At 37.7% G+C, this 26,541-nt stretch overlaps 3 protein-coding genes across 3 annotated transcripts in view; 2 read left to right on the forward strand and 1 right to left on the reverse strand.

Moving 5' to 3' along the window:
- The window catches only part of XB5762037.L (uncharacterized XB5762037 L homeolog), a gene marked incomplete at its 5' end in the record, with an annotated part of 583,381 nt that overhangs the window by 88,636 nt on the left and 468,204 nt on the right, over positions 1–26,541 (forward strand).
- LOC121397340 (T-lymphocyte surface antigen Ly-9-like) lies at positions 1,392–3,540 on the reverse strand. Its single transcript, XM_041573976.1, has 3 exons — positions 3,480–3,540; positions 2,068–2,388; positions 1,392–1,720 (listed from the first exon to the last, which is right to left on the reverse strand). Exons 1-3 carry the CDS (start codon positions 3,538–3,540, stop codon positions 1,392–1,394), a joined length of 711 nt encoding a protein of 236 aa, XP_041429910.1.
- Positions 6,708–26,301, forward strand: LOC108699109 (CD48 antigen). The gene is made up of 6 exons (XM_018230969.2): positions 6,708–6,767; positions 11,688–11,803; positions 17,557–17,918; positions 19,064–19,384; positions 23,310–23,600; positions 25,846–26,301. Exons 1-6 carry the CDS (start codon positions 6,708–6,710, stop codon positions 25,935–25,937), a joined length of 1,242 nt encoding a protein of 413 aa, XP_018086458.2. The 3' UTR covers positions 25,938–26,301.

Genomic DNA, 26,541 nt, shown 5'->3' on the forward strand with positions numbered 1-26,541 from the left:
TTTATATCCCTCTTAAGGACTGGAGTCCAAAACTGCACTGCATACTCCAGATGAGGCCTCACCAGGGACCTATAAAGAGGCATAATTATGTTTTCATCCCTTGAGTTAATGCCCTTTTTTATACAAGACAGAACTTTATTTGCTTTATTAGTCACAGAATGACACTGCCCAGAATTAGACAACGTGTTATCTACAAAGACCCCTAGATCCTTTTCATTTAAGGAAACTCCCAACACACTGCCATTTAGTGTATAACTTGCATTTATATTATTTTTGCCAAAGTGCATAACCTGCATTTATCAACATTGAACCTCATTTTCCAGTTTGCTGCCCAGTTTTCCAGTTTAGACAGATCACTTTGCAAAGTGGCAGCATCCTGCATGGAACCTATAGTTCTGCACAATTTAGTATCATCTGCAAAAATAGAAACAGTACTTTCAATGCCCACCTCCAGGTCATTAATAAACAAGTTGAAAAGCAAGGGACCTAGTACAGAGCCCTGCGGTACTCCACTAACAACACTGGTCCAATTAGAAAATGTTCCATTTACCACCACTCTTTGTAGTCTATCTTTAAGCCAGTTCTCTATCCAGGTACAAATACTATGTTCCAGGCCAACATTCCTTAATTTAACCAGTAACCTTTTGTGTGGCACTGTATCAAATGCTTTAGCAAAGTCTAAGTAAATCACATCCACTGCCATCCCAGAATCGAGGTCTCTACTTACATTCTCATAAAAAGAAATTAAGTTAGTCTGGCAAGATCTATTACGCATAAAACCATGCTGGCACAAACTCATAGTATTATGATTTGCTATGAAGTCCAGTATCTTATCCTTTATTAACCCTTCGAAAAGCTTTCTGGATATGAAACCAACATTACTACAACTTGTAGGGGGTTATTTATCAAAAGTCAAGTGTTGGAGTTTCTTTTACCTCTAATGATCGTGAAACGCGAATGTTATCTTATCAAATGTCTATAATGAGACTGAATAGGAATGCCGACAAAGTAATTTGAATCGAATTGGAGCGTAAATTGATCGTAACTCTTCAAATGAGTCAATAGACCTCTGCCATTGACTCCCACATGAATTTGTCAGGTTTTAGTTGGCGACCTGTTGAATTCGAGTTATTTTCAGGTTAGAGGTATGATAAATCTCAAATTCGAAATTTGTGTTTCGTGTTTTGGTGAATTTTGGACCAAAAAATTCTAATTTACCATTTGGACCTTAGTAAATGTGTCCAGTAGTGTTTAACAGCACACTTTTCAAGAAATGTTTCTTTATTCTTTGTTAATGCTTACTGTATAACATTAGAGGGCACCCTCTATAGCCGGCCATTTCTTCATGTAACTTATACAATCAAATTCTTCTGTGTTTGGGAGTGAAGACTTTACAAAACTGATCTTGAATTGTACCCACCAGTAGTGCTTTTTCTGATGCTGTTATCATTGCAGATTGTCTGAAGGGAAATAGAGACATTTTTCTGGTCAGCCGGGTTGTGTATGAAGCACAGATACTCCCCATCCCAGGATTCAGGCTGCAGTGACACATGGATTGTGGTACCATTGGTATAGGGCTGGTACCGCTCTTTGTGTCTGTACATCCAACTGTAGGACAGAGCTGATGACTTTGTTGGGGCAGAACAATGAAGAGTGAAATTGCACCAGTCAGGGGTAATCCACACCTTCTCCATCTTTATTTCTGGGTAGGGAACTGGCTCTGTGTATAGAAACATATTCACTTTATAAACTGAGAGGAAATGATAGTATATTATCTGATACCTTTAGTAAAGTATATAGAGGAACCATGAGACGTGCACAGTGGGTTTTCAATATTAATAGATATATAGATAACATAGAAAAACATACACAGGGCACAGACTGAATGGTATTTTACCATATTTTAATCCACAAATTCCAAAATATATTAAACCCCAGATTCTGTACCGCAACTAAAAGTGAAGGAAACACAGGGACATGCTGTGGTTGAATTACTCAGTGCACATAAATTAATACCATCAAAATAAATTCTAATAATACAGGAGGTACCATTATATGAGCACTTACCATACACAGTGAGAGTAAATGTTAGATCTACTGTTTGTCCTGTACCTTGACGTACAATGGCTGCTGTGTAACTCCCGGTATCCTCACTCCTCAGTTCCCTGATCCATAACCTTGTTCCACTGTTATCAACCTCCAGTCGCTGGGAGAACTGACTGTGCTGGATACTCAGCTGCTGGTTCCTGAAATCTGCTATTCTGAATTTAATTCTATTGCTTGCATAATACCATGTTACATCTTCTACTGGATGTGCCAAGTGCTCAGTGGGTGCCAGACTGACAGACTGGGTTATTAGTCCAGACACCTGGATTGGGGAGACTTGAGCTGCAGAGAAACAAACATAAATCAATTATTATTGTGTCTGTACTGAATTCTGAGTATAAATAGCCTACCCTTGTTCCCTGTAACATAACATTATTATTTGCAGTGGATAAGACCGATCTGGGGGGCATCAATCATATTCTGTAATGTAATTGTAAGAAAAACATCAAAAGACAAAATAAGAATTTACTGCGATGCTACAATATTCACTAACACTTGACAGGGACAGCGTCAATCTGATGGGCCCCTCCCAACAGCTTCTCCGCCTCAGTAACAAACCAACCACATGTGATATATTGGATGAAAAGGCTGCAGCTTATTTATTAAATCACATACATAATGACCAACATAAACCAAAACAGTTGATTGTCGGCAATGTACAGTAACATTTATATAATATTTAACTATTAAAGGAATTGTTCAGTGTGAAAATAAAAACTGTGTAAATAGATAGACTGTGCAAAATAAAACATGCTTCTAATATAGTTAGTTAGCCAAAAGTTTAATGTATAAAGGCTGGAGTGACTGGATGTGTAACATAATAGCCACAGCACTACTTCCTGCTTTTCAGCTCTCTTGCTTTCCACTGATTGGTTATCAGGCAGTAACTAATCAGTGACTTGTGGCCCCCCTTATAGTCACTGACTAACTCAGAGTTAGAGAGCTGCAAAGCAGGAAGTAGTGTTCTGTTCTGGTATGTTACACATCCAGTCACTCCAGCCTTTATGCATTACATTTATACATCACATTGGCTAACTAACTATATTAGGAACATTTTTTTTATTTTGCAACTGTTCCTTTAAAGGAGAAGGAAAGGCTTGGTGCACTCGGGGGTGCCAAACTTTAGGCACCCCAAAGTGATTACAATCACTTTGGGAACACTCCCTTCACTTCCACCCAGGAACTACAACTGCCATAATCCCTAACCCCCTCTTCCGGTTCACTCATTCCTATCTTTGTCATGACCCTGTTGTTCACAGTTCCTGATTCACTCCCCATGGGCATTCTGACTTCCCAGAGAGTTTTATTGTGCAGGAAATAGAGAGAATAAAATTGGAAGAGGGAGCTATGAATGGATATCCCTGAGTACTGACCTGTAACAATGAGGAGGGCAGGAGAGAGAAGGCAGACAAGGAGCTTCTCACTGACCGACATCTTCCTCTGTCTCTCTATGTACAGTCATGTGACAGTGACAGACGGGGGGGGGAAACAATCAGGGGCCACAGGAGCCACAGGAAATGACTATGAATAGTGTGAGTGTGACAAGTGCATGTGAACAAAAGCAAAACATAGACAGTCAGTTTAGAAACCAACCAAACCACTAAAACAGGAATTTCATGTAAATTGCAAAAGTTCTCAGGGGACCACTAGTAAACATTTTTGGGTTCATATTCCCTTGAATAAAACAAAGTCCTTGATGGAAAAGACCCCTGGATTCAATTCCACATTAAATGACAATGTTTAATGATATCACGTTGGGACACGTTACCAGCAGAAATTCTTCATGCCAACATTTGTGCTCCCCTAAAACCAAGAGAAGACCACTCTGTTCCTCAAAATTCTATGCCTCTTTCAGTGATAAATGTCACCCTTTGAATTCTTTCTAAGATAATAACCAGACAAATGAATCAGGTCATAGCTAAATTCATTGACCCAGACCAAATATAATTCATGCCAAGGCACCACACATGGGAAAACATAAAGTATGTGGTTAGCATATGTAACCCATTTTTGGCCGAGCCCCCCCCCCTGGTGCCAAGGTGATACATCACAATATTTACTGACTTACAGGTCCTGAGTCCCCTTTGCAAGGTGAAAGGGTAGTGGGAATTCTTCTCTCTGGCAATGCCTCCACCTAGTGATCCGGGAATACACCTGCGTGTGGCCCCATTAGGAATAACATGCAACACACACTTTGCTTTTATAAAAAACAAAGTGTTTGTATTCGCAAAGTGTTGCTCTTTGTGAATTTTATTACATTCCCCCTTAGAGAAGTTAAAAAATACACATTACAATTTGTGACAAAAATAGAAATTTGACTGTTCTAAATTGGTCCCATGGTGTAAATTTGAACATTTGTAAATACACAGACTTTAGGGGGCAGATTAATCAAGATTTCAAGGGAGTTTATGGGAGTTTTTATGAACTCTCATGAACTCAAAATTCGACCCTTGATAAATCTGCCCCTAGATCTCTGTGGGCAAAAATATCTCTCCTCCACAAAATATGCCTTGTTTTTATCTCACTTATGCTCTTTCATAAAGAAATAAGATTATAGCAGCCTCAAAAATACAGATACCAAAGAAATTGTTTACAATTACAAATACAATTTCATTTTAGGAACAATATGCAGTGTTGGACTGGGGGGGGGGCTGCCTTCTTCTTCTGACTCTTTCCAGCTTTTCAATGGGGGACACTGACCCCATCTAAAGAACAAATGCTCTGTAAAGCTACAATTGTATTCTAATCTCTCCTATTTATACTCCAGTCTCTTATTCAAATTGATCCATGGTTACTAGAGTAATTTGGCCCCTGGCAACCAGATTGCTGAAATTTCAATCTGGAGAGCTGCCAAATAAAAAGATAAATAACTCGAAAAAACACAACCAAAAAATGAAAACCAATTGTAAATTGTCTCAGAATATCACTCTCTACATCATGCTAACAGTTAACTCAAAGGTGAACAACTCCTTTAAAAAATGTAGAGCATGTATAAATGTCAATACTAAGTACTGAACTGTGCTGTAACCAATGATTTTTACACACTGTGCCCATTGTATCATACCTATTTCCTTTGTGTTAAGCACACTTTTTTTTAACATTTTTATTGTTTATTTATTTAACTTGATACATTTACGTCTACTAGCCTTTGCAGCTGCTGCCTGGCACTGAGCACTGACCTGAGCAACAAACCTTATTATCTGCTGTTACTCTTAGAAAGTTAAACTATGATTAAATTGCTTGTGACTTCAGTTTGGTATTATCATGTTAAAGGGGTGGTTCACCTTTCAGTTAACATTTAGTATGTAATAAAATGGCCAATTGTAATGATTAATTTTTTATAGTTTTATAATTATCTATCCTCTGACTCTTTCCAGCTTTCAAATGGGTGATGCTGACCCTGTATAAAAAACAAATGCTCTGTAAGGCTACAGATTTATTGTTATTGCTCATTTTTATTTCTCATCTTTCTGTTCAGGTCCTCTCCTATTAATATTCCATTCTGAGGTCCACTGTACATCTAGCTAGTACCCAAATTCATAATTTTATCAGTACATAAGCATGAAACACTATACACTCTGGGGCAAATTCACTAAGATGCAAAGTTGCGCCAGGCGCAACTTCGCCGCACTTCGCCGCACTTCGCCAGGCGTAGTTTCGCCAGGGCTCCGCAAATTCACTAAAATCCGAAGTTGCGCACAGGGGTAGCGTAAGGTTGCGGAGTTGCGCTAGCGTTGATTCGCTATATAAAGCGAAGTTACGCTAGCGAAGGCTAATTTGCATACGGCGCGAAATTCAAATTTTAATGGAGGAACACGTATCTGCACTACAAATGCCAAGAAAACCTTCAAATCAGCAAATAAAAATTTTATTTTGCCCTACACATGTGCCCACTGTCTAGGTAAGTTGCCATGAGTCAGGAAATGTAGGGGGGAGGAAGGGGAGCCCCAAAAAAATTTCGATCTTTTTCAGCCTATCAGCCATCATGTAGAAAACACGCCAGCGTTTTTTGGGACTTAGAAAAAAAAATGACTTTTTTTTAAACAATCCCTATCTACTCTATTGCGCTTCGCCAGGTCTGAGGTGGCGAAGGAAGTCTAGCGTAAAAGGTAGCGTTCAGTACACTGCGCAAGTTAGTGAATTTGCGTAGTTTCGTCGCTAGCGGACATTCGCCTGGCGAAAGGTTGCGAAGTAACACTAGCGAAACTACGCCAGCGTTCGTTAGTGAATTTGCGCAGTAGCGAAAATGCCAAACGCTAGCGAATTAACGCTAGCGTTCGGCGCTTCGCGGCTTAGTGAATTTGCCCCATATGACTCTCCAATGTAGAGCATTTTATATTTCAAATATATTGCATACATCTTTAGCCAAATAAAGTATTTATTCTAGATTCACAGGTCCTGGTGGATAGAACTGATCCCAGACCCAATCAGCGTCAGTGTTAGCTGAATCTATTATAAAGAAATAAGTTAACTGAATGTATTATTGATGTAGTACATTCATACAGAAATGTGTCTCTTGCACAAACATTGACCATTTGTTCATAAGAAATGACTCACAGGGACTGACCATATCCGTTACAGGTAAGGCTTCTAATACCAACATGCGTGCATTGGTCAGCTGTTTCACTTCCCTTAGTAAGAACGAAAGTCTCGCTCTACAGGTTGGTATAAGATTTAAAAAAAACTGAAGTGCAGTTAAATTCTAAGAGACAAATCGTACCCACCGGAAACAGCATTTAACACATATATTATCAATAATATAATGCCCGTTAAGGAAAATATAAATTTTAGATTTATTTATTTGATCTTTAAGGGTTTGGGAATTTTAATATTTTCCTTGTAGATTTATAAGTACAGTAGCTATATTATTTTGTTAATGTATGTTGTATAAAACTATACTTTCAGTCTGAAACATCGTCTCTCAGTATTTCTTCATCTTCTATTCATTTATTTGTGAGATACCCGAATTTTGAACATTTGTGTTTTGGAGTGGAAAGTCGTAGCTAGCTAAAACTCATTTACACTTTTAACTGAAAGAGAGGAGAGCTCTCAAACGCAGATTAACTGCTTGTGATTATTTATTAATCATGCTGCTTTACACGACATGTTTCAGGCAAGTGTTGCCCTTTCTCAAGTGTAAACATACAGGTACACAGTGAACCTTTTAAACACACCCCTCACACCCAGGTGATCTTCAACATCCAATCCTGGATAATTAGATAAGATAAAAGGTAAAAACCTAAAAAGATTTAAAAAAAATTCTCAATGTCTTTTAGTGGTTGCTTTTGGATTAATGTCCAATCCTGTTCATAAGTGCTGTTCAGTGCAATGTTGCCAATAAAATGATACATTAGTATCTAATGTGCAAAGTTCAAGAATACAGTTACAAAGTGTCCAGTGTGCACATACCATTCAATAAATACATAATAAGATACATTCAGCACAAAATCAACACCTGTTAAAAATACAAATACAAATACTTAGGGGCACATTTACAAAGCTCGAGTGAAGGATTCGAATTAAAAAAACTTCGAATTTCGAAGTGTTTTTTGGGTTACTTCGACCATCGAATGGGCTACTTCGACCTTCGACTACTACTTCGACTTCGAATCGAATGATTCGAACTAAAAATCGTTCGACTATTCGACCATTCGATAGTCGAAGTACTGTCTCTTTAAGAAAAACTTCGACCCCCTAGTTCGGCAGCTAAAAGCTACCGAAGTCAATGTTAGCCTATGGGGAAGGTCCCCATAGGCTTGCCTGTGATTTTTTGATCGAAGGATATTCCTTCGATCGTTGTATTAAAATCATTCGAATCGTTCGATTCGAAGGATTTAATCGTTCGATCTAACGAATAATCCTTTGATCGATCGCAGGATTTGCGCTAAATCGTTCAACTTCGATATTCGAAGTCGAAAGATTTTAGTTCCTAGTCGAATATCGAGGGTTAATTAACCCTCGATATTCGACCCTTAGTAAATCTGCCCCATAGTATCAAAAACTGGTAGTACTCTCAGTATTAATTAATTTTACCAACACTTTACCTTTAAAATCTTTAAAATCTACTAGAAAACCTCTTGAGGTTTTAACAAGTTACTTAGAACTATAAATTCTTAGACTATTTCTGCCGTTAATGTAACATTTTTGTTTCCTTTATGTTTTCTAGTTTCAAGGTCTGCAAAGTAAAAGGTTCCATTAAGCAAGTTTACAAATACGGTTTCAAACTCCAAGAATCATTTAATCCATCTGGATGGAGTGTACCTAGTTTTTTGATCCATCTCCCTTCAATCTGCAACAGTCTATTAATTCTATTATCTCCTCGCCTATCTACAGCAGCTTCATCAAGGACACACCAGCGCAGTTGCATCGGGTTATGTTTGCAAATAAAAACGTGTTTAGAGATAGAAGTGTCTGTCTGTGTGTTTTCTTTGAAATTTTTAATGTTCCTTTTGTGCTCTTGAATTCTTGTTTTTACTTCCCTTGAGGTTTGACCTACATAACCTAAACCACAAGGGCATTTAAGCAGGTAGACCACGTGAGTAGATTTACACATATCATATACGTTTAGGTTAATCTCATGTCCTTTACTGGGGTGATTGATCTTAGAGCCTTTTATTATAGACGAGCAACAATTACAGCTCAAACAGGGATAAGTCCCTTTCTTTTTCTTGCCATGAAACACAGATTTCTTATGGCGTGTATCTGATGGACAAAGTATATCTTTAAGACTACGACCCCTTTTATAGCAAAAACGAGGCTGCTCAGTAAATAAATGGCCAAATTGTCTATCTGCTTGTACTAATGGCCAATATTTTTTAATGATTTTCTCCATTTTGTTACTGTTAGAGTTAAATGTGGAGACAAATGTTAGTTTCTGATCACTACATTCTTTCTTTTTATGACATAGTAATTGATTACGGGGGATGGTACCCACTTCTTTCATGGCATTAATTATAATTTCTGACTCATATCCTCTTTCTATAAAGCTTTTAGTTAAACCTATTTTTGCTTCATTATATTTTTCTATACGTGAAGTAATTCGTTTTGCCCGAATAAATTGTCCTTTAGGGATTGCTTTTTTAACTTTTGGACTGTGAAAACTACGTACATGTAACATATTATTCTTATACACGCTCTTTCTGTATAGGTCAGTGTTTATTATCCCATTAGTTAAGCTTATTGTCACATCCAAAAAATTTATTTCAGAGAAAGAATATTCATATTTGAACTTAATTGTTCTATGGCTCTTATTTACTTCATCTATCATTTGTTTAAACAATTCTATAGGGCCTGTCCACATTAGTAAAATGTCATCGACAAATCTAAAATAGCCTAAGATGTATTGATAAAAGGGCTCTTTTTTAAGGAAAAAACAAAATAAATTTCTTACGGAAATAAATTTGCGTAAGAGGGAGCAACCGTAGCTCCCATTGACGTCCCTTGCGTTTGCCAATAAAAAATATCTTCAAATGAAAAATAGTTTTTCGTAAGTACCATATTTAGACAGTCCATAATTAAATAGATTTTTGAAGTGGGCAGATTAGTGTCCAACAACACTTCCGCCATACATTCCAATCCTTCATTATTTGGGATAGATGTGTATAAACTCTGAATGTCAATTCCACATGAAACCGTTTCTGGTTGGAGAATCCCCATATCATTTAATTTACAGAGTAGGTCAGTTGTATCTCTGAGACATATATTTATTTCTAACATTTCTTCCTGTAAGAAGGAGTCTACATGTTGTGTAAAGCAGCATGATTAATAAATAATCACAAGCAGTTAATCTGCGTTTGAGAGCTCTCCTCTCTTTCAGTTAAAAGTGTAAATGAGTTTTAGCTAGTTACGACTTTCCACTCCAAAACACAAATTTTCAAAATTTCAGTTAAAAGTGGATATCCTGGGATGATTGGTACATCTTTGTGAGAGGATTGAGGCATGCAAATGGGAAAGGATTACTAGGCAGAGCGCAGATCTACACAGCTTCTATTAAAACTCGTTTACAGTTTCATTTTAATTGTCAAAAATGTTCATTAAAGTGATACCGACACTAAAAAATACATTTTAAAAATATCAAAAGTTACCTAAAGTCACATAAATCATTTTTCACTGACAGTTCTGCTTTTGTAAGTAATTGTTAGTTGAAGTTCCTAAACCTGACGGTTTTGCCAACCTGACTGTCCCTTCTCAACCTGTCAGTTAGAGTTTCTAATACTAACAGACTCCTGCGCACAAATATGGCAGCCCCCTCATAGAGGAACATGGGGGTAAGAAAGGTAATGTAAAAGCATCAGGCAAATACTTTTATTAATAAATTATAAACAAAATAGCATTTGAAGACATTGTTATGATAGATATAAAAAAAAGTTTATTTTCTGGTGTCAGTATCTCTTTAAGGGGGTTATTTACTAAACCTCAAATTTCCTGGTCAGGCTTTTTGGGGCAAAAAAGCCTGAATCTGAAAATACGCAATCTCAGACCTGCCAAGATGTAGTCAATGGGGGATATCCCTATCTCAATTTGAAGAAATCATGGTTTCTGTTGGTTTTAGCCCAATATTCTGAAAAATTTGGGTTTTTTGGGCAAAAACCTCAAAAAAAGAATGATTCAGGGGAAAAGTCGGAAAATCATACAATTCAGGCTTTTGCTTTTTATAAAGTTTTTTTTAACGATCAAAAAAATCTGGGTTTGGGTCAAGCTTTTTTTATTGAAATAATGAATTTTAGTAAATAACCTCCTTAATGTTCATTTTTATTTTTTGGGATGTAATTGAAAATAAGAACACGTTTTATACAGCTTAAAATGGAAGAAAATCGATATAGTTTCTGTAGTTCGATTTTTACAAAAAATCTGTAATGGGTACAGATAGGTTTTCCTTTAAAATACCTTTAGTATGGTGTTTAAAAAGCAATGTTTAATTGGTCTTAATTTTTATTTTCTTGTGGTTGTTGCAATATTTGCTCTGTTTATTGTAATGTGACCTGTTATCCAGAATGCTCGGTACCTTGGGTTTTCTGGATAATGGACCTTTCTGTAATTTGATCTTCATACCTTAAGTCTACTAGAAAATCATGTAAACATGAAATAAACCCAATAGGTGGGTTTTGCCTCCAATAAGGATTAATTATATCTTAGTTGTGATCAGGTACAAGGTACTGTTTTATTATTACAGAGAAAATGGAAATAATTTTAAAAAAATGTGGATTATTTGGATAAAATGGAGTCTATGGGAGACTGCCTTTCTGTATTTCAGAACTTTCTGGATAACGGGTTTCCAGAAAATGGATCCCATACCAACCCTCAGAATTTCAGCTGCTACAGTGTTGCTAATAATTACCTGGAACAAGAAAACATACAAAATAAGCCATAAAGACCTTTGAAAAGGTTACTTTGAATACATTAAATGACATCATTAAAGTTAATGTAAAGGTAAAAATCCTTTCGATGGATGATATCAATATATCAACAAGATGATATCAAAAGAAATTAGTTGTTTTTTTTAGAGCATTGTTACACCATCATATGAGTAACCAACTCACAGTCACTTCTCCCCTCTTGTTTCCTGTTATTCTCTATTACAGAGAGAGCGATGGAATGAGAGTATCACAAGATTGCTGTTAACTGCTACCAACAAGAATGACATTTATTTCTTGGGATCTCCTCCTCCTCGTCTTCTATGTATTTCTCATTCCCTGTGGTGAGTACATTCTCTTCTGTGTCCTATCCCATATTACATAACAACAATTTATTTGCTACTGTTAAACTCTCCACAAATATAACAGATTTGAAGAGCTTTTAAAATCACAGTTAAAAGCAAGTTGCTGGACGGCACTAGTTCAATTTAAAGGGATGCAGTTCATGTTTATTTTTTAAAATTCATCAGTTAATAGAGCTTCTCCAGCAGACTTTAGTTCTGAAATCCATTTTTCAAAAGAGCAAACTGATTTTTTTATATTTAATTTTGAAATCTGACATGGGGCTAGACATATTGTCAGTTTCCCAGCTGCCCCCAGTCAAGTGACTTGTGATCTGATAAACTTCAGTCATTTTTTACTGCTGTACTGCAAGTTGTAGTGATATCACCCCCCTCCCTTTTCCCCCCCCCACAGCCAAACAACAGAACAATGGGAACGTAACCAGATAGCAGCTCCCTAACACAAGATAACAGCTGCCTGGTAGATCTAAGAACAGAACTAAATAGTAAAATCCAGGTCACACTGAGACACATTCAGTTACATTAAGTAGGAGAAACAACAGCCTGTCAGAAAGCAGTTCCATCCTAAAGTGCTGGCTCTTTCTGAAAGCACATGACCAGGCAAAATGACCTGAGATGCACCAACACACCAATATTACAACTAAAAAAAAATAAACTTGTTGGATTAGGAATGACATTTTACATGGTAGAGTGAATTATTTGCAGTTTACACAGTGTAATTTAGGAATAAAAACGGTATCATAAAAATCCCATCTGCATTTTCTAGATATTGCCCCAATCTTTCACATGAGATTGTAATGTTAGTTATACTATTTCGATCAGTATAAGGCATTAATGTAGGCTGTTTTTTACCTCTTCTTCTCTGTCTTACTTTTCTTCACTCTTCCTCTTTTTTTTAGATGTTTCTTTTTTTGTATAATTAATATTTTTTACCATTGTATAGACATGGCATAAGATAATATCTAAACTAGAGCACTTCTTTAGCAATAATGTTAAGTTGAGAATACTTATGGGGGTTATTTACTAAACCTCAATTGTTTCTGGTCTGAGTTTTTTGGGCCAAAAACTTGAATTTTTAGTGGAAAAAACTTCTTTTTTTGAGCTTAATTATAAGCCAATGCTGCAAAAAGTGCAAATCTGAATGTCCAGCATCTCAAACTTGTCGAGGTCATGTATACGGCAATGGCAGTTGTCCCTATTCCAATTTGAAGATATTGTGGTCTGTGCTGTGTTTAGTCCCATAATCCAAAAAATTTCAGAGAGATTGGGAGTAAAGTCAGACAAATTTGTACGATTAGGGTTTTCGTTCGATTTTATTGAGTATTTCTGTGATATGATTTTTTTGGGTTATTTTAATGATAAATAAGGTAAAATTGTGGATGGGAGTTTGGTCGAGCTTTGTTTAATAAAAAAAATTAGATCCATTTGGATTTTAGTAAATAACTCATACACAAGGGTGTGAGAGTTGTTACAGCTCAGAGCAGACAGACTTGTATGGAGGAACTGAATTTATTGTTACACAGAGAATGACACAAGCCATTAGGTGGGAAACCAGTATTATAGTTAAACCAGACCAACAGCTCATGCATTCAGCTCATCAACTATAGCGCAGCCTATTACTTTCCCTTTAAAGACTCTGCACACTGGCAGACTTTAGCTACACTTAGGGCAGAGACATGCGCTCAGATTTGGTGAGATTTGGTCACCCAGCGATAAATCACCTCTTCTAATGGGCGACTAATCTTCTCGAGTTGCCTCCTGCCTGCTAGAATCAAAATTACCGGCGGAAAGGCACTTGGAGCGCTTCATTTTCCGAAGTCGCCCAAAGTTTCCTCGTGAGGCAACTTCGGGCGATTTCGGAAAACGAATCGCACCAATTACCATCCCGTCTGTGATTTACATTCTAGCCGGCGGGAGGCAGTTTGGGGAGATTACTCGCCTCAAAGAAGAGTAGATTTGTCGCTGGGCGACTAACCTCCCGAATCTGAGCGTGTGTCCCTGCCCTTAACAGAGACGTGGATAAGAAAATGTTTAAATCAGTCACATATAAGAATATGCTAATTTTCCAGAAAATATAGTAACTGCAAACTGTCTATGACAAAATAAATATTTGGTACAAAAGGCACATTTGCAACTGTAGCGGTATTTTGTATTATGGACTAGTAAGAATTCCAGTTAGCAAGTCTGTGAGCAAATTAGTCCATAGACATGTGTATACTAAGACATGGTGACATTTATTTTGCTGCTCTTCACTTATTGGTTGCTAAGGGCCCACTTAACCTGGCAACCAGGCAGTAGTATGAAGGACAGATTGGTAAATGAGGGGAGTGGGTCTATACGGATAGATCAGTAATATTAGTATTAATAAATAATTTATCCTCAGAATGAATCTGCTTCCTGGTTAGCAGAGTTGATCATGCCCTGGATTGTATGTTTCAGGTTACAGAGAGCTAGAATTAAACAAAAATGTGCAACTTTTCTTAAAATATCACTGTGTTAATCATTCTCAAAGCTCATTTTAAGAAATTTCGGTAAGAGAAGAAAAGCTGGGCCTCAACTGAGATACTGACACCAAATAATGAGTTTTCAACCTCTCATTCTTTTATCATTGTACTTGTACCAGTTTTATAATGTCAATGTTATAGTCTCAATGTTATAATCTCAGTGTTATAATCTCAATGTTATAATTTCAACGAAAGATGGACTCAGAAGAAGGCAAATAATTCAAAAACGATAATAAAGAAAAAATGAAGACCAGTTGAAAAATTGCTTAGAATCAGCCATTCTATAACATACTAAGTGGCATATTTATCAAGGGTCAAATTTCGAATTGAAAAAACTACGAAATTCGAATTCAAAAAGACCAACCGAAATTAAGTTGTTTTTTTTTTTTTTGGTCCAATAGGTCAGTTTTCAATCAAAAAGGTCTGTATTCAGCCAATCATATGAATCGAAGGAATAGCGCAAGTTTTTCCCCAAAAAAACGATTTTTCAAAGTCCACCAATTGACTCCAAATAGGTTCTAGGAGGTCCCCCATAGGCTAAAACAGCAATTCGGCAGGTTTTAGATGGCGAATGATCGAAGTCGAATTTTAAAAGAGACAGTACATGATAAATTTCGATTTTAGAATTTTTTTCAAATTCTAATTGAATTTGGACTATTCCCTAGTTTTTTATTCATTGAAAATTCATCCTCGATCTGATAAATATGCCCCTAAAAGTTAACTTAAAGGTGAATCACCCCTTTCTGGAAATGCATACAATTTAATGGAGTATTCCAACACTGTCATGTGTCAATATCATGTTATTTGCATAAGAGCAATGACAAGTGTCCCATATTTGGTAAATAAATCTATATTTAAGTCTTTATTAAAATGTACCCCAATGGGTTACATTTTCATGTAGCTGCAGTTGGTCAGCACTCACCAATCTTCTCTGTCCCTAAACAAGTGCATTACACAAGCTGTCCACTTGTCAACTGGCTTAATCAATATCAATCCATTTTTAAAGGGAAAGTCAAACCCAAAATAAAAATGTGCCCAATAAAAGAAGACATCATTTTTTATATTTTTTCCAATATACAATTATTAACAATTGTCAGTGCTTTTAAAGTTATTTGTACAATTGCTATTGGAAGCAGCATTTGCTTAACTCCTGCTTGTTAGTGTTCAAACAAAGATGCAAAAGTGTTAGATCCCCAGCAGTAAAGACAGGTCTGTTAATCAGCTGCCCCGTCTCACATTGTATGAACAGTCTGAACCACCAGTGCAGAGAATAAAAAGGGGCAGACACTGCTTTCAATAGCAATACATATACAAATAAATCAAAGGAGTGGTTCATCTTTACGGTAACTTTTAGGGGCCGATTCATTAACTTCGAGTGAAGGATTCGAAGGTAAAAAGCTTCGAATTTCGAAGATTTTTTGGGCTACTTTGACCATCGAATGGGCTACTTCGACCTTCGACTACGACTATCGAAGGATTCGAAGTAAAAATCGTTCGACTATTCGACCATTCGATAGTCGAAGTACTGTCTCGACCCCCTACTTCGGCAGCTAAAAGCTACCGAAGTCAATGTTAGCCTATGGGGAAGGTCCCCATAGGCTTGCCTAAAATTTTTTGATCGAAGGATATTCCTTCGATCGTTGGATTCAAATCCTTCGAATCGTTCGATTCGAAGGATTTAATCGTTCAATCGAAGGAATAATCCTTCGATCGTACGATCGCAGAATTTGCGCTAAATCCTTCGACTTCGATATTCGAAGTCGAAGGATTTTAGTTCCTAGTCGAATATCGAGGGTTAATTAACCCTCGATATTCGACCCTTGATGAATCGGCCCCTTAGTTATAGAATGACTAATTCTAAGCAATTTTTCAATTGGCCTGCCCGTCATTATTTAATATTTATAATTTTAGAATTATTTCTGACTCTTTCCAGCTTTCAAATGGGGGTCACTGACCCCATCTAATAAAACAAATGCTGTGTAAGGCTACACATGTATTGTTATTGCTACTTTTTATTACTCATCTTCCTATTCAGGCCTCTCCTATTCATATTCCAGTCTCTTCTTCAAATCAGTGTATGGTTGCTAGGGGAATTTGGACCCTAGCAACCAGATTGCTGAAATTGCAAACTGGAGAGCTGTTGAATAAAAAGCTAAATAACTCAAAAACCACAAATAATAAAAAATGAAAAACAAATGGTCTGAGAACATCACTCTCTACATCATACGAAAAGTTAACTGAAATGTGAACAATCCCTTTGACCACCATAGAAGATTTATAATTAATGTACATTGCAAAATTACTTAGAATTATATTTTCTTTTACCAGGCAAAATTATTTTTTGGGTTGACATTCTATTTAAAAAGTCTTGGTCTCACATGACTCAGATCTCTGACCAAATATGATGTTTCAGGCCCAAACACTGTCTTTTTTCAAGTTAACCCCCCCACACACACACCATTGCACCCCAAAGCATGTGTCTCTTCTTTCTACCCCTAGTTCTGACCCTGGCCAAGTGTTTAGAAGAGCAGAGACTGAAGTTGCCCAGAAGTATGGGTGAAATTAAATAAGAGATCTGCCTATGGTAGGTGTTAGTGAAGAAAAATAAAGAAGAAAAGGATGAGAAGTGGCAGTTTGGGTTGCAAGGCAGTTGGTTGGTTTTACTATCAAAAGCAAAACAGAGAATTCCCGCGATTTTCCGCCGACGAATAAATTCGCAAAACCGCTACATAAATTCGCTGACAAAAATGTGCCAGCGTCAAAAAAACGGATGCCGGCGTGCAAATTTTTCGCAGTTTCATGAATTTTGTGGGAAATTCGCAAATGTTTTTGGCAAAGTGAAATGCGCCAAATTTGCCCATCACTATGCATGACCCATAGCTAGCTTTTGACACTCAATATTATTTTGAAAAGTAGGGTTTTTTTTTTTTTCATCTCAGTATCACTTTAAATTAGGGAGGGTCCAACAAAAAGCTGATATTCAGCTACAACTGCCATGTGTCTGTGTCTGCCTGAAGCTATTTATGGTCAATGGCAGGCTGGGAATTATAGGTCTAACATATATGATACAGTGTAACAATATACATTTATATATTCATATATAGAATATGAATCCTACAGATATATAACCAATATTATCATACAGTATAAAAATATAGATATATTTTAACTAAGGACTAATTCCCAACTAAGGGGAACAAATTACTTGAAAACTGACCCATAACATGTGAGTGTGAGTGTGAGTGTTGATCATTTCCTACTTGTATGTGTTACAGCAGGAGGAGACATCCCTCTCCAGGTGACTGGCCGTGTAGGGGAGACTGTCACACTGACACCCCATCTGAGTCTCACATATCCCATTAATACAGTCATATGGATGTTTAATTGCAATGGGAAAATAATAATCCTGGCTGAATTCAGAGAGCAGAAGTTTATCAGAGTGAATAATAATTATTTCATGAACCGCCTGGAAGTATCTAACAGTGGAACCTCATTACAGATCAGAGAGCTGAGAATGGAGGATAGTGGAGTCTTCACTGCACTGATTCTTGTTAATGGAGAAATAATAGATATTTATTATAATCTCAATGTGGGTAAGTGAGAGAGACAGAGACAGAGAGAGCAAGAGAGAGAGAGAGTATATATTAACATAACATATTAAACCGTGAAGAGAATAAAGTACCTGCTAAATGGCTGTTTTTAGTGAAAAAGTAAAGGAGCTGATACAAAAGGCACATGTAAGAGCGAAGAGATTATATCATGTATTGTCTAGTAAGATATATAAGCAATTTCAAAAATTAGCAGGTTTATTCAAATATACTGTATATACATTTATCATGTTTTATTAGTTAATAGTCCCAAGGTACTGCTGCTGCCCGTTTCCACAGTAACATGGGGAGAGGGTCTCCACATTTTTCCCAGTGTCCCGCCGTTTCAGTCCTACTCTGTCTGCATGATGCCTGATGTTGAGAAATTTAGTTTAAAAATAGCTGGAGCTCTACATCTGGGATGTGAATTATTATTATTATTATATATTGTATTATACAGTAACACTTGGGGGCCGATTCACTAACTTCGAGTGAAGGATTCGAAGTAAAAAAACTTCAAATTTCGAAGTTTTTTTTGGGCTACTTCGACCATCGAATGGGCTACTTCGACCTTCGACTACGACTTCGAATCGAAGGATTCAAACTAAAAATCGTTCGACTATTCGACCATTCGATAGTCAAAGTACTGTCTCTTTAATATAAACTTCAACCCCCTAGTTCGGCATCTAAAAGCTACCGAAGTCAATGTTAGCCTATGGGGAAGGTCCCTGTAGGCTTGGCTAACTTTTTATGATCGAAGGATATTCCTTCGATCGTTGGATTAAAATCCTTCGAATCGAACGATTCAAAGGATTTAATCGTTCGATCGAAGGATTATTCCTTCGATCGTTCAATCGCAATTTTTGCACAAAATCCTTCTACTTCGATATTCGAAGTCAAAGGATTTTAATTCCCAGTCGAACATCGAGGGTTAATTAACCCTCGATATTCGACCCTTGGTGAATCGGCCCCATATTGTATCTTGTAACAGTATCCACTTTGTACTTTTACCAATGACAAATCCAACTAAGGTAATTCCTTTTTATATCGAAGGTCCAATTTCCCTCTGTCTCACCCAAAAACTGACCCAAAAAAAGTGAATGTGAGTGTGAGTGTGAGTGCTGATCATTCCCTACTTGTATGTGTTACAGCAGGAGGAGACATCCCTCTCCAGGTGACTGGCCGTGTAGGGGAGACTGTCACACTGACACCCCGTCTGAGTCTCACACATCCCAATGATAGAGTCACATGGACGTTTCGTAACAATGGGAAGAGAATAATCCTGGCTGAATTCAGAGAGCAGAAGTTTATCAGAGTGAATAGGAATTATTTCCTCAACCGCCTGGAAGGATCTAACAGTGGGACCTCATTACAGATCAGAGAGCTGAGAATGGAGGATAGTGGAGTCTTCACTGCACTGATTCTTGTTAATGGAGAAATGAGAGAAATATCCTATAATCTCACTGTATATGGTAAGTAAGTGCAGGGGCGATCCGCCAATGAGGCGAGCTGAGGCGCTCGCCTCAGGCGGCATCGCCAGCTAGGTTTCCAGGGGCGGCAAAAAGCCGCTCCTGGTGCCTTTAAGAGCCGAATTTCCGGTTTTTGAACCGGAAATTCGGCTTTACTAGGGCGAGAGAGCGCAATTGCGCTCTCCGCACTAGCGTTGCTGCCTCCCCCCCGGAAATCGAATCGGGCTGGGGGGGCGGCATTACTGGAGCCGCCTCAGGCGGCAATACATACAGAAACGGCGCTGAGTAAGTGAGTGTATGTACATGAGGGAGTGAGAGTTGTTACAGCTCAGAGCAGACAGACTTAATACAGCACCACATGAGTTAGATCCACCATATTATCACCCAAAAAAGTGTAAGTAAAACCTCCTGACAAATTTAGTCACTTTTATTTAGCAACTTTTATTTATTTAATGATATAAAAATGTACTTTTACCTCGTTCAGAGAAATGCTAATGAGAGTTTTTGCACCTAATACTGTTATATGGTTAGAAAATCATTGCACCCTTACAATAGGCTGTTAATCCACATAAATATCTGGAGTCCCCCATACTGCCACCCAACTTGGGGTGAATGGAGTTTGGAAGAGGCAATGCAGAGCTGAAGTCACAGGGAAAAGTTACACTGAGCTTTACTCCCTTTTACAAAATCTTGTGAGAACATTTTCTGCTGCTCACCTTTAAAGTTTTTAGAAGTTGAAGGTTTTTTTTTTTTTTAAATCGTTCGATCGGTCGATTAAATCGTTCGAATTGTTTGATTCGAACAATTTCTACGTTCGATGGAACAATTTGAAATCGATCGAAAACTGCTAAATTTAATAAAAAAAAAACCTGTGACTATCGAATTTTTACAATTCGATGGTCGAATTTTGAAGTTTTACCACTTCGAAATTCTACCCTTAGTAAATGTGCCCCTTAGTATGACGTAGAGAGTGATATTCTGACATTATTTGCAACTTTTTTTTATTATTATTATTTGTGATTTTTGAGTTATTTAGTTTTTTTATTCAGCGGCTCTCCAGTTTGTAATTTCAGAAGTCTGGTTGCAAATGACCCTAGCAACTATGCACTGATTTGAATAAGAGACTGGAATATGAATAGGAGAGGCCTGAATAGAAAGAGGAGTAATAAAAAGTAGCCATAACAATACATGTGTAGCCTTACAGAGTATTTGTTTTTTAGATGGGAGTCAGTGACCCCCATTTGAAAGCTGGAAAGAGTCAGAAGATGAAGGCAGATAAATAAAAACCTATAAAAAATAAACAAACACACATAAAAATGTGCTTAGAATTGGCCATTCTATAACATACTAAAGGTGAACCACCCCTTTAATGACATATTCACAGATGTGTCTGTAAAGTGTCTTTCTTTCATCCAAATATGAGTCAAAATGTAGGCTGATTTATGTTTGTGAATATGGAGTTTGTATGTACACCACTTTTACTCCATAAAAATGCTTCCTTCACTCTTGTGAATTCCCCTCCCCCTTATGTAGTAGTCATTACACGTAGGGACAGATTTATGAAGGTTTGAATGGTAAATTCAAAATCGAATTTTCGTTTTTTTTGTGTCAAAACTCACAAATATAATTTTTAATCACCAACTCAAATGTAAATTCAAATGTGAGCTTTATTATACCTCAATGGCCATGAACCATTTGAATATGTTAATTGCTTTCCTGACATTTATATTTTTTTTTTTGGAGAAAAACAATTTGAATTCTATTTGAGTTTTCGGGAAGTGAGTTTTTCCATAAATAACCTCCCAATTCAGTAGAGAGTATATTCGAATTTATTATAGTAAAAAAATTTCACATAAATTTGAAATTTGACCTTTAATAAATAACCCCCATAGTCTAAACACATTAGAGGGGTTATTTATCAGGGTTATTTATCAAAGTCCGAATTTATCTCAATATTTTCTGCTACAAACTCCGATCAAATCTGCTCTGGTTTTTTATGCTTATTTATTATAACATTTTCTAGAAAATTTGATTTGCAGTAAAAAAAAAAATCAGATTTTCACAATTTATTGGAATTTTCACCCGAAAACTCCGGGGTACAGTATTGCACGAAATCCAGCGCACATCAAAAAATCATTGGGACTTCTCCCATTGACTTATATGCAACCTTGACAGGTCTGAGCTGCTGGATTTTCAGATTCTGACTTTTCCATCCGAGGGCGAGGTGAGCAGCCTGAATGGTTGCTGATTATATATTACCTGGCCTTTGCAGCCCCAGTCAAGCAGCAACCTGATTGGTTTGCAGTCAGCCAATCAGGGCTGACTCTGTCCTATTTAAGGCTAGCCCTCCAAACACTCCTTGCCTGAGCATTTGGTTCCCATCCTTGTATTGGGGCATTGCCCCTAGCTAAGGGTTCCTGTTCTAGCCTTCTTCCTATTCTGCCTTGCCTTACCTTGTCTTATCTTGTCTTGTCTGAACCCTTCCCTGTCTTGTCCTGCCTGGCTCTGAACCATGTCCTGTCCTGATCTGCCTTATCTTTCCCTTCCAGTTCTGCTCTGGTCCTGATTTAAACCTTGATCTTCCTTGCTTTTACCTTGCCTTGACCTTGCCCTGCTCAGCTTTCCTTGCTATTCTGAATCTTGCTTTGCTCCTCACTCCAAACCTGATCTTGCCTTAACCTTATTCTGCCTTGACCTTAACCTGACCTTGCCTTTCTGGTTCTTGCTTTCTGTTCTGACCTTTACCCTGTCTATATCTTCCCTGGTCTTGCTCTGCATCTTTTCCAGTCCTCTCATGCTATCTGCTCCAGTCCTCTCCTGCTATTCGATCCAGTCCTCTCCTGCTATCTGCTCCAGTCCTCCAGTTCCCGATGTCAAGCCTGCTCCCAAGCTACACCCGCACCGTTCTGTCCTATACTTGTAGTCTGCTCCTGTCTCCTGATCTAATCTACGTCCGCACCGTCCATCCCATCCAGTCTGTTCCTGTCCTGACCTTCGCCCTCTTCATCCTGTCTAGTCCAGTCCTGATCTTCGCCCTCTCTATCCTGCTCTGCACCTGTTCCAGTCTGACTCATCGCCCTTTTCAACCTGTACCTGCCTTCCCTTTACATGTTCCCTAGGCACATACAGCTTCTGCCTCAAGGACTCACCCTTCCCTCATCAGTCTCCACAGTGCCCCCTACCTAATCCTTGACATTACTAAATTTAAAAAATGTGTGATTTTTTTTAAAAGTCCGATTTTAAAAAAAAAAATCACGAATTTTGACTCTAAATGGGTTCTAGGAGGTCCCCCATAGGCTAAATTTTAGCAGGTTTTAGATGGCAAATGGTTAAAGTCAATTTTTTACATGATAAATTTCCATATTCGAATTTTTGAATTTTTTTTACATTTGAATCGAATATGGATCATTCCCTAGTCGAAGTACACAAAAATTAGCTCATTTTCGAATTTTTCCAATCAGAATTTTCACTTCAACCATTGATAAATCTGCCCCTAATTGTGTTAACACTGTATAACAAGATCATTGCGGATAGTACTATACATTCTGACACATAACTAACACATTCTTGTATAGTAGAGACTATGATAGCAATTCCATAGTTGAAAAAATGCAGATCTATCTCTTCTCTCCTGATTTCAGTAACTTTAGGATTATGATGAATTTTTAAATTTTTCTCTTACCAGACATGTGGCTCTTTCAGTGTAGATAGAACAATTATACTCATTACTCCATTGTTGCCACCACTACTCACATGGACGTGCTGCATCTGATCTGTTGCCTCAGGTGCTCCTGAGCATCCTTCACAAAATATCAAAACTATTATACCTAACTGATCTCAAGCAATGGTCAGAGGGTTCTCATAAGAATTGGGCATAAGCATTATTTAGTAATTTGATTCTGAAAACATGATCTCCTTCTATTTGCAGAGTCCATCCCTACACCAGTAATAGAAAAGACATTAGATGTGAATTCCACTGATCTGTGTCATCTTCATTGTTCTGTCCCATCCAACTCAACAAGTGTGTCCTACAGTTGGATCTACAGAGATAAAGACACTGACATACTATATGCAAATGGCAGCACAATCAGTGTATCACTGAAGGATAAGACATTGGGGACACAATTTATCTGTTTGGTACAAAATCCTGCTCATACCAACAATGTGTCAGTCCCTTTATATCTATGTGCTGAGACACAGACAGAGACACAAAGAAAAGGTATGTATGAGGATGGAAACTGAACACAAACAGTCTGTTTTGTATATTTACAGACAAATAAATATAAGAGGAAATCAGGGGAAAAATACAAATGCTAGCACACTTGCAAAGAACACACTGACAAAGGCAACTTGGGCCAAGCTCTAATGTGCTCATTCTGCCTGCTCTGATGAGCTGTGCCATGTCAAAACTGACAGTAATTCCAGGAATTCCTTAGCTGGTTGCATCCACAACTGATTTGCACCAAGTAAACTGGACACTAGTAAAACATGTAAATGTAGTAAAACATGACAGGTAGATACTGCTTTTGTTTGCAATTACAATCAACAATTGATTTCATTTTTATTTAGGGACAGACTTCTCAAAATGTCAGTTTGGAGCTTAATAAATAAAAATTCACCCACATTTTATTCATTCCTAAGGGATTTTTAGAATTGTATTTATCAATGGGTGAAAGTTAGAACTCACCATTTGATATAAACGGTTCTAAAAATCACACAGGAATGCATTGATTGTGGGTGAGTTTTCTATGTATTAAGCTCTAAACTCACATTTTAATAAATCTGCCCCTAAACAGGGCCGGAACTAGGGGTAGGCAGAAGAGGCAGCTGCCTAAGGCGCAATGATTGAGGGGCGCTGGGCAGCTACCTCTTCTGCCTACCCCTAGACCGGACACACCAACCACCCAGCTTGGGCGCTCTGCTACAAGAACATACGCACGTGACGTCACTGCACTTGCAACACCACAGCGCATGCGTGTGAGTGACTCCACCGTGCATGCGTGAGAGAGACGCCACTGTGCATGCACGTGGGTGAGGGAAAGGAGAAGGCTGGGTTGCCTAGGGCGCCCAGCCGGCCTGGCCCGCCTCTGAATAGTAAACCCTCAAAGTGATGCTGCTCTGAGTCCTCTGTCAAAAGAAACACAGCATTTCTTTCCTTCTATTGTGTACTCATGGGCTTCTGTATCAGACTTCCTGTTTTCAGCTTAAACCTCCAGGACTAGGGCTTGAGCATGCTCAGTTTGCTCCTCTCCCTCCCCCCTCCTCCCCTCCCTGCTGTAATCTGAGCCCAGAGATATGAGTGAGCAGAGAGAGACTCAGGCAGGAAGTGATGTCACAGCAAGCTAATATGGCAGATTGTATCCTAAATAAACAGAGACAGTCTCTAGTACTGTTAACTCAGGTATGGAAAAGCATTCTAAAATATAAAAATGACGTTCTAGCTTGCACTATTGTGGCTAATCTATTAGCAATAAACTGCCTAGGGAGCTTTCCTTCTCCTTTAATTTGTAAATTTACATTGAAAGGTTTTGTTCATAAAACACACTTTTATATTTGGTTTAACATTCCTTTTAAACCATATGAAGCAGATGAATTGACGCCCACTACTTCCCTTTGACATTTAAAATGTGAAAGTGTGTATTTCATAGTTATTTATTGGTGAACAATGCATATTTGAAATGTCTCACGTGGATTTTTAAAATGTTTTCAGAGCAAAATATTTTCAGGGGACACACTGGTATCCTCTGCCTTGTTACTCCTTCTGTCTTTTAAGTTCTGGAAGCAATAAGGGGTAATTAGTGATCGGCGAATTTACGCCGTTTCGCTCCACCGGAAAATTCACGAAATTCGCGAAACGGACAAAACTTTGCGAGACTTTTCGTTTTTGATGCCGGCGCCTGTTTTTGCCGCCGGCACCCATTTTTTTTACGCCGGTGAAAATGTTTTTTTTTTACGCCGGCAAATTTTTGCCTGCAATTTTTTGCGGGCGTTTCACGCATTTATTCACTGGCGGTGAATCGCGCAAATTCGCAGTGAATTCACGCCTGGCGAATAAATTCGCCCATCATTAGGGGTAATGTATGATGTTCCCAGGCAGAAGTGCAAGAGAACCAAGAGGTGGAAGAGAGTGTAGGGCTCTGTGTTCCAAAACAGAGTGCAGAGACGTGTGGCAATTCTGAGAGAGAGAGAGGAAGGCAGTGTTTATAATACAAGCATGATATTATAAAAAATATATAAATACATTCTGTGTAAACTTAGATTAAGCTTTTGCTTTGATTTTGGCCAATTCTTTTTAAAAAATGTTGAAATTAGTTGTTGTGTGTCTGTTCCTCAACCTCGGCTATTAAATAAGATACTATATGGTAAATACCAGTCTTTGCTTAACATCCTTGTTCGTCCCTATTTTAGTTAACGTTATAGGAACCTTATGACTAACACTAATTCCTATTTTCCTTTCATTACAGATGGAATTTGCTGGATTAAGATATATATTATTCTTCCTGTTCTTGCTGTGCTCTCTGCTACTGTAATATTTGTTATATTTGTTACAGTATAGAAACAAGAAATAGTGACAGACCCAAACTACGAGGAGATGATGACCACTTTATGGTAATGACCCAGTAATGACTTTTACAGTCCAAAGACAATGATGCAATTGAGATGGTGGATTTTTGATAATATGGCACTTCTTTACCATTTATAAATGTATATTTTATGTATAGGGTTATTAATGTGCTGCAGAACATTCATTTGAGTTATCAAGGTACTTTAATGCCATAGTTGGCACAGGAGTTCTTGCTTAGTAGAGTAGATGGAAGGTCCTGTAGCCTATCTCTTTGATCAATTGTCCCAGAAGACTTAGGCACCCAATATGATCTTGTTTCTGCTTCTCAGACAAAATATTTATACTGGAGACTGATTGACAAGTTGGAGACACGATTTTTAAAATTTCAAATGCTGTATATACGGTACAATTCAATATTCTGTGTAATAAACATATTTCTTAAAAGAGGACTAATGGTAGAACTTATTCTTTGAAGCTCATCAACCAGCAGTATTTCTGACATTGACAACTATCTGGCCACTACTGAGTCACTGTATTCTCTTGGCAATGTTAGTCAAGTGACTAGCTGCTTTCATTTTAGGTCCTTGAAATCTGC

Source organism: Xenopus laevis, chromosome 8L (genome assembly GCF_017654675.1).
Source record: "Xenopus laevis strain J_2021 chromosome 8L, Xenopus_laevis_v10.1, whole genome shotgun sequence".
NCBI classification, from domain to species: Eukaryota; Metazoa; Chordata; class Amphibia; order Anura; family Pipidae; genus Xenopus; species Xenopus laevis.